General features: G+C 33.3%; 1 protein-coding gene across 2 annotated transcripts; it reads left to right on the top strand.

The window, feature by feature from the left end:
* The first annotated feature begins 2,582 nt into the window (after positions 1-2,582).
* On the top strand, positions 2,583-9,088 carry LOC112054870 (uncharacterized). 2 transcript variants are annotated; one of them, XM_024094797.2, is made up of 5 exons: positions 2,583-2,732; positions 2,891-3,030; positions 4,468-4,636; positions 5,026-5,118; positions 5,753-9,088. In XM_024094797.2, the coding sequence occupies exons 2-5, from the start codon at positions 2,942-2,944 to the stop codon at positions 5,876-5,878; spliced, it is 477 nt and encodes a 158-aa protein (XP_023950565.2). In that variant the 5' UTR covers positions 2,583-2,732; positions 2,891-2,941; the 3' UTR covers positions 5,879-9,088. The 2 variants fall into 2 exon arrangements, with proteins under 2 accessions (XP_023950565.2, XP_023950564.2); XM_024094796.2 differs by having other exon boundaries at positions 2,646-2,739.
* Positions 9,089-9,571: the final 483 nt, after the last annotated feature.

Genomic DNA, 9,571 nt, shown 5'->3' with positions numbered 1-9,571 from the left:
ACATTATGAACATGAAACACATGAAATGAAAAACACATGAAAGATGGCACTCTAGACATCTGGCGAGCGTGTCATCGCCCTGGGGAGTCCCTCAGGCATATTGTGTCCGGGTGTTCTCACCTTGCTAACGGCAAATACTTGCACAGACAACAGCTTGCTCTTCAATATGGCCTTATCGATTTTGAGATCCCTTACTATACTAGGTACGACCCAGCGTCAGTTCTTGAAAATAGCAGTGCATTGCTCTACTGGGACCGAACGATTATCACTGACAGGTATATTGTAGCCAATAGACCTGATATAGTGCTAATCGATCGGTCAGTGCGTCGTGCAATAATTGTTGATATTACAGTTCTACATGACGATAATCTGGTTAAAGCCGAAAAGGAAAAAGTATCAAAATACTTGGACCTTGCTCACGAGATCACCGCCATGTGGAATGTTGAGTCAACTATTATTGTTCCGATAGTTGTTTCAGTCAATGGTCTTATAGCGAAAAGCTTTGACCAACACCTTAAGAAGCTTTCACTTAACTGTTGAATCAAGAGTCGGATACAAAAGGCTCTGATTCTTGAGACGGCGCGTATTGTGAGGAGGTTACTCACTCTGGAGCCCTGACCACCGGTTGCTTGGGCACTCGAATGTCCCGCAGCGGGAGGGTGATTTTTTTTTATAAATTTTTAATAATGTTTTGTATTTTATACTTGTATTGTTAAAAAATTTAAAAAAAGAAGTAATAAATAAATGAGAGTAACTTAATTACTAACATAGAAAAAAAAAATTAAAACTGTTACTCTTATTAATTGAAAAACTTGTTTAATGTAAGGAATAATAAAGGCTTTGAAATTGAGAAAAACATATCCCTTATGTTTTTCTCAATTTCAAAGGGCTAACATAATCTACGGAACCCTACACTGCGCGTGGCCCGACACGCACTTGACCGGTTTTTTAATATTTGGTCACGTAGTGTAGAGGTAATACCTAGATGGCATCACCAAAATAAACATATGAATACGACCTATCCTTCAAGGTCATTGATTAGTATCAGCCTTATTTAAATCTACCAATCAAAAAACAACACGCATTTTATTGATCACTTCCTATTTTACTACAATTTACAAAATATTTTATTTGTTTACATAAAAAAGTATATTTACAATCACAAAACTAAATGGAAATACAAAGTTGGCAAATGTAATTAAAAAAAGGCAGCCCTATCACATGTTTAAGTACCGCGCGCTGTAAGTATTTATTTCAAAAATACGGCCGAGTATACTGCTTGTATATATTTTTACTGTGCACAATGTGTTTGTTAGTGTGTGTAAAAATTACGCGTGTGTGTATTGCGAGTCAAATTTATAGTTGTGTGTAGTGTATGGCCACAGAAAATACTTAATGGTGTTAAATGTTTTCGATGTGTGAGTTTACCTCGTCCCCCTCAAAAAATGAGAAACTTTTTTGTTGGTGAATTTGAGTGCGAACCGCGTCCAGTTATTAATGGTCTAAGACGTAGTACAAAAACGGAACCCTTTTAATATCAATCGTGCACATTTTAATGTCTGTCTGTTTTCTCCAAATGTGTGTTTCTCCAGTTGAAATTTGATACACATATCAATTTTTGTGGCCCAAATACAGGGAAGTATCCATGTATCATGAACAGGTTTTGAATATGGAAAGAATATAGAGGGTGGATGGAAAGTTGAAAAAAAAAAAGTTTAACAAACTTCATCGTGTGATATATCAAATGAAAGGTCTTGACATAATAAAGATAAGAGCTGAACTTGAAGGTAAATAAAACGGCTCGCTAACCATTTTGATCGAGTTGAAGTGCGTCTTATTGTGTCGTATCTCAGTATTTATAAAGCGTATTAAATATAGTCGCTATTTAATTTAATGACGTTGCGGAGTGAAGCTTCTGTACTTTTACTCTACAGACGTTTTCTGTGGTCATGGTGTAGTACTGGCTGCATCGACCAAACCAACCTTTGACTATTTAGATTATGGACCTGTTTCGCATCCAAATTCACCAACAAAAAGTCTGTCGTTTTTTAAGGGGGACGAGGTAAAGTCACACATCGAAAATATTTCACACCATTATTGTATCCATACCACAAACGGCTAAAAAGACCCATACACTACACACAACTATAAATTTGCCTCGCAATACACGCGTAATTTTTACACAGACTAACAAGCACATCACTTAGACTATCCACAGAATATATACATAGAACATTCGATTACTTGTTCGATTTTTTGCTGTTCCGTCAAAAGAATCGATTCTTTTTAAAAATTGTTTTAATTACAAATTTGATAAAATTAAAGTAGAAATACTTACAAATGAAACGTTACTCCATCTTTTAATACAGTACATGTTTTTGGCCGATTTTTATGCCACTCAACTACATAAATCGGCATTTTTACGGAGCTCTTTACACAACGTAAAACGATTACAACAATGAAACATCGATTATATAGCAACATTTTTTATAAACGCATTAGATCATTGATATTTGATCATTGCCAGAGGGGTAACGGTTAGCGAGGCAGGTCCTCTTATTAATGGTCGAAGAAACCGACCAATCTAACTGGCTCATGACTGGCTGTTAAAAAAATGATAACCGCCTTCTAGTGAAGTGTGGCGGAACTATACCTTTTTGATCTCTACATCTTGGAGATGAACTGAATGAAATGAAGTTTGAAGTGAAAAGAAAAAGACGTGGGAAAGAAAAGTTTGTGGTGATTTTAAACTCGTTTTTAAATAAAAGTGTATTATCTATGATAAACTCCAAACACCAAAGAAAAGATTATATACTCTTTGATCGTGGTTTAAACGTGTGGCTGTGTGTTTTGTTTTTCATTCATAATCAATTTCATTTTTTATCGGCAGATCAGCCAAGCTAGAATAGCTAGAAAAATAATAATCTAAACTCAGTTCAAAATGAAATGCTGTGTATTGGACTGCGAAACCACTGCGGAAAATGTTGTTGAAAAAACTAAACCCGAGGCGATTACAGTATCGTTTCATGAGTAAGTGTTGAATTTAAACGTAAACCTTAGATTTTGATTTAGGTACATATCTAATTGAAATGTGTAACCTACAAACACTGCAGTGTGCTCAAATCGTATTATTAATAATGTCATAAAGTTCCAAAAAAATATTATTACTTCATTAAATACCACGCCAGCCAATAGTTAAAGTTAAACTACCTTTTGGTTGATTCGAAAACTTTTATTTCTATACGAGGCACATTATATTATGAACAGATTAATAGATATGATTATAAATGAAAAATTATTCTTTCCTGCACACAACACAAACACAGTGTTTATGAAAAGGCAATAGAAAAGAATGACGTAACGTCGTACTGACAAAAGTGACTGAAAATGACATCTTACGTCTATTCATAGACAATTATACACTGATTTTGTGATGTACCTTTTTTGGGATCTGAACGTACATAGTACGAAAATGGATCCCTTATTATTTGATGTCCTTCATCGATCCCCTATTAAAAATTGAATGCACAATCAGCTACCAAAAAACGTCCCCACTCAATGAGTGCTAAACACAATTTCTTGGCACTCAATTCAAGTAGTCGCATTTGCAAATTCAACTTTAAACTCAATCCTTAAGGTTGAATTTGCATTGAATTTGGGATTTTATTGAATCCCATTGGACTATTAGACTATATTTAAAGGCGTACAGGTATAATTTTTTTGACCAGTTTTTAAGTGAAATTTTCGAAGAAGAAAGAAGAAAGAATTGACGTGCCACATGGCTATTGGCCCTGAGCACACCTTTAACTTTTATGTGCTTCTCTTTTGCTTCTTGAATTAGATATAATGTATAGTTTGTCACTGTGTGAGTTACTGAGCCATTTATGATTATCCTTATAAAAATGTTGGTAGCATTTCTAACATGCTATCAAAAAATCATCACAAATTATACTCTATTCAAACAAACCAGTAGACCTAGGTGTAGGTCAAGGAGAATAATATTTTTTATTTAGTCACTATGGATCGACATATGTCTTTCTCTTGTCTCAAAATATGTTGAGGTCCACATCACACATCTCTACCACTGATTTGTCTGAAATTAGTCACAGTAGAAACTTTCTGTGATCAATTGAACAGAGAATCACTAATAGAGTTACTAATTATTTATAATGTAATTCTGCTTTCCAAACTTTTTGTTATACTTATGTATCATACTCAAAAAATGCTCTCTATAAGGGGAGACAAAGATCTTAGCATTCTATGGATTCACTGAGCGTGTTAGAGAGAAAAACCCTGAGCAGAGTCCTGAACTTGTGACTACAGGATGACAATACAATTGATTAACACTCCCCTCCTCCCCTCGTGTTGTTCTCCCTGCGTAGCCAAAATGAACAAAGCATATTTTACGTGAACTCTTTTGACGAAAAAGCAAAATCTCCATTTTAAATTTGAAACTGTTATTTTCAGCTTTCCTAGTGACACCAATACTCGGAATCTTTGGTTAAAAAGCCTCTGCATTAAAGACCCATTACCAGAAGATGCCAAGATTTGCTCTCTGCATTTTTTAGATGATGAACTGCAACATAAAGATGGAATAACTAAGATTTCTGATGGTGCTATTCCCATTACACTGCAGGTAAATATTTCATGATATCTTCTAGATTCTAACAAACTAATCTCAGTGGTGGTGTTTCTCCTAAAGTCATAGTTGAAGTAGTGAAGTTGGATGCTGCAATTGGTGCTGTATATCACATACAATAATACTACTATAAATATAATACTATTAATGACTTGGCTTAAACAAAATTAGTCCTTTAAAGAAAAGAAAACAGCATCAGAAAAGTCTGAGTCTAACAAATGATGAATGATTTTTCCAGTGTATCTTTTATATATCTGTAGTTTAAAATTTAATTTAAAAGGGTCTTTGTTTCATCATAAACTTCTGAACTAGCCTAAACTACAAGGTTTGATTAGAATTTTAAATTTTTTCATATTCATAAAATTATAATAATCATGTATTTTCAGTTCTGTACGATGTGCCTAGATTCACAAAACATGCTGTATTCTATGACTAAATACAAATTGGAAGACATATATAAACACCTAACTGGCAAACCAGTAAGTATGTCTTGTGTTCTGTCTGTATGAATGGGTTTAAAACCTAATTCCTTTCTCACACTTTGACTTCAATTGATTTCTAAAACTAGTTAGCAGTGAGCACAACAATGGTAATATGAAACTTAAATAGGCTGTATAGCAGGGGTGGCCAACAGGTCGATCGCGATCGACCGGTCGCTCGGGACTGTTAGTCCAGTAGATCGTGGCAAGGCAAAAAATATAAATACATAGAAAAATATAATATATAATTTAAGATTTAGAAGTTGACATAGAAAAGAAAAAAATTTGAACAATTTGTAAATATCAAAGATGATATTTTGAAAAAACTTCTACCTACAACTTCATTTATGTGAAGTACAGGACAGAAATTAGGGCAGTGGTAGTAGACTTCGAAATTCTCTAAAGCAATTCCAGAAATTCGAGAAGTTGGTTCAATTTATCGGTTTAATGATTTCATTGATCATAGTGAATTGGATACAAAAAACGCAATACTCACACTAATATATTCGAGTAGATTGTTCAGGGTTTCAATAGTAAACATTAGATCTTGGGTTTAATCAAGTTGGCCACCCCTGCTGTATAGTATACAGTGAAATCTTTAACTCTTTTAAATCTAACATTGTTACTGTTTCAGGTATTTACTTATAAACACATGAAACCAGCAGTTTGCATGACATGTTTGGAGTCACTAGTAGATATGAACAAATTCAGGCTGATGGGGTTGAAGTCTCGTGCAATACTCGCACAGTTTGGAATGTAATTCGGTACATGAGAACTCACACCCATTTGTTCCCTTATAATCTAAAATCATCGCTTTTTAAGTTAAGTGCATTAGATGGTCCTAAAATCTATGAAGCCTATCAATGTACCTCAGTGTTCATTTCAAAACATGATCCAGACATCAAATGATTGGTTCAATGAAATGTGACCATTTAATTTCGTTATAACACATTTGCTCGTAAATTAGCGCTTATTTCATTAATTTCAATATCGTAATTTTACTTTGCATTTTACTTTACACTACGGCACATGTGCCCATATTGTACCGTAATGTATCAGAAACACAAAAATGGGTGTTTTTGGTGCATTTGACTAAAACAAACATACGCTGGTGTGCGCACTTCGTTATTTGTGTGTTCAAAATCTCATCATTAAGAAAACAGGGCAAAGATGCAAATTAATTTTCAGAAAGTGTGTTCAAAGTGTGTTTCCTCGCAAATGTGTTATAAAACGTCGTATGACATACGTGCGTTTTGATAATTACAGTCTCTGCATCCTTACAGCTCATGACTTCGGTTCGAGCTACAATATTGCCATGGCTGTAATTTTCAACTTACCGCACTTATATCATAATTTATCATATAATGTACTATACTATGCACAAAAATTAAGGGAGCAGAAAAGAAATCCAAATTTTTGGGGGATTTTCAACAGGCTGTAACTTATACAAAAATGGTCGTACAGCAAAAAAAAAAAAAAAAGCAAATTGTAGCTCTAAGTGTTTAGTGATAAAATAACACCCACAAAAACCCTACAAAGTTTCAATTCAATTCAGCCAACCGTTTTTTTTTCCCCACTTGATCGAATTTTTTAAAAAATTAAAGGAGCAAGAATTTCGCTCTGAAAATGTCATAATTTTTATCAAAAATGAAAATAAATTTTTTTTTCATTTTTCTCTCAATTCTGTATTAGTGACTTGAAAAATTTAAGAAAAAGAAAAAAAAAACCAAAATTTTTGAGAAAAAAAAAAATAAAAATTATGATATTTTCAGAGCGAAATTCTTGCTCCTTTAATTTTTTCAAAAATTCGATCAAGTGGTAAAAAAAAAACGGTTGGCTGAATTGAATTGAAACTTTGTAGGGTTTTTGTGGGTATATTGAACAGTAAAAGGCACACTTAACGTCAGTGGTTTCCGCAATATTTTTGATTGGGCGCTTGATTTTCCAAAAAACGACAAAAAGCCCTTTTTTGGATACTTTTTCAAATTCATGTAATGATTGAAAAAAAATTTTTTTTTCAAAATTCAATTGCCAATCCTTGTAGAGAATTTATTCAAGTTTTTAAAACCAACCTCAAAATTTCTGTGCAATCATTGGTTGCTGAGATATTGGTAATCAAAGACAAAATTATCTTTTTCCATTCAAACATCGATATCTCAGCGAGAAATGCTCGTATCGAGATTTAAAAAAAACTAAATTAAATCTGAATAAACAAGCTATCCGGTCCATATGGAGGTTGAGTCGAAATAATTTTTTCCACGTCCGTAGATTAAAAAAAAACCAAAAAAAATTCGAAAATTTTTTTCACGGTGGTTTTCTCATGATTACTCGAAAAATATTTTCAAAAAAAAATTTTCAAACTCAGATCCAAAAACTAAACACTTAGAGCTACAATTTGCTTTTTTTTTTGCTGTACGACCATTTTTGTATAAGTTACAGCCTGTTGAAAATCCCCCAAAAATTTGGATTTTTTTTCTGCTCCCTTAATTTTTGTGCATAGTATATTATAACTCGGTTTTAATGTATATGAATTTATTACACTCCTATGCCAAGACACATAACTATGCTGCAGGCTTTACACACTGTGACTGTGATGATCTTTGTTAGTGAATATTGTACTTTTTTAGATACTATGATTAGGTATTCATATCAAAAAAATTCATTTATTTCAGTGACTTTAATATTTATTCTATAAAAATGTACACTAATTTGTAATAATGGCTAATTTATATCCTTTAGAGATTTTTGCTGGCAATGGCTGGAAGGCTGTCATCCTTAATATCTCAACATTCAATTACATATTTAATTATTTAGTTCATTTTCACATTTATTTTGAAAGTAATGGACCATCTCTCCTGTAGCAAAAATCATACCTGTATATTTGTGTAAAACATACCTTCAATTTTATTTCCATTTAAAGTTATCAATGTACATAGCTAATAATAATGTGGATATTTAAGTAATATTGTACATATTGAGTCGAAATAATTTTGCATAATAATTTAGGTGTAAATAAATTGTATGCTGTGGTATCTTGCTAAATTTAAAATAAAAGAATACTACACTTTTGCATAGGACAATAACTTTTCACATTTTTTATTTTAATTTTTTTAAATATTTCTTAATTATTCAACATTTACGTACATATATTATGTACTAACGGACCCACTCAAGCTTCGCTTTGACTAATGTGAGCTTCTTTCCTACCTACCCTACCCTTAACCTACCTCTCCCTACCCCTACCCTACTTCTACCCTACCCCTGCTCTACTTCTACCCTACCCCTTCCCTACCTTACCCCATAAAAACTTCCACTCCCCATTTTAGGGAAGTGTTGAACTAGAAAGAGACAAAGTAGCGTCACTCTCCATCCTTTCAACTATCTCCTCTTAAAAAATCACGTCAATTCGTCGCTCCGTTTTGCCGTAAAAGACGGACAAACAAACAGACAGACACACAGTTTCACATATAGAATATTAAGTATTGATAAGATACATATTCTAAGTACATAACATCAATACATATTAATTTAAGTGTCTGTCTGTGATTTTAAAACAACTACGTTTTCGCAACTTCTTTTAAATATTTATACAAAATTATAGCACAATAAAGCTTTTTTAACATTTTATTGTGTCTGTTTGCCCGGGCTCTGCAACGGTTGAACCAATTTAAATAGGACTCTCACTGATAGACAGAGGAGGTTATTGAGCAACATATTTACAGGCTACTTTTTATCCCGGAAAATCCATGGTTTCCGGGATTGGTGAAAAATTCCGCTAGTATACTATAATATGAGCGTAGACATCGAGTGTACGAATAAAATTATCAAGTCTAGGTTCAAGAATTTTACATGTATAAGCTTGTTGCGCTTGCAGCTAAAAATTAAACGAAAAACTAATGTGCCTATAACTTTAATGAACAGTGTGTGTACATAATGTTCTTTGCTAAATAAATACTAAAGAAAACCTTTATTTCATTTGTGTTTCTCCCAGAAATTTAATATTTAGGTCTTTTTTTTTGAGGGTATCTATCTAATAGATACTTTCTACGGACGTCTAGAAATGTGATAATGGAGGTAGGAAAATATAAAATGATACTGTACATACTCGTAAAAGTACATAATCTAATCGTCGAGTACGATAAAAATTGTAAAACGCTCACGTGGTACTTACTACAAAACATTGAAAAATACTGAGAAAAAGTATTTAAGTTGGGTTCAACTCAAATATAAGAAGAATTCCGAAGGACTTTAGGGGAACCTAAAAGCAATAAAACATTGATCATTGAAGTGAAAACTTCGGGAATTGGGAAGGTAAATCGCTTCGTACCGTAACGCGTTACGGCACCCTCTCTCTCTCTTTCTCTCACGCATACCCCGCAGCCAAAGAGTCTCCGCAACAGGCTTCAGTTATCACTTCTGTCCACAAGTTATTGGATACTACTCTTCAGTCGAA

The sequence above is a fragment of the Bicyclus anynana genome, chromosome 5 (genome assembly GCF_947172395.1).
Source record: "Bicyclus anynana chromosome 5, ilBicAnyn1.1, whole genome shotgun sequence".
Taxonomy (NCBI): Eukaryota; Metazoa; Arthropoda; class Insecta; order Lepidoptera; family Nymphalidae; genus Bicyclus; species Bicyclus anynana.
The sequence above is the reverse complement of the archived record's forward strand: the minus strand, read 5'-3'. Positions and strand labels throughout refer to the sequence as shown.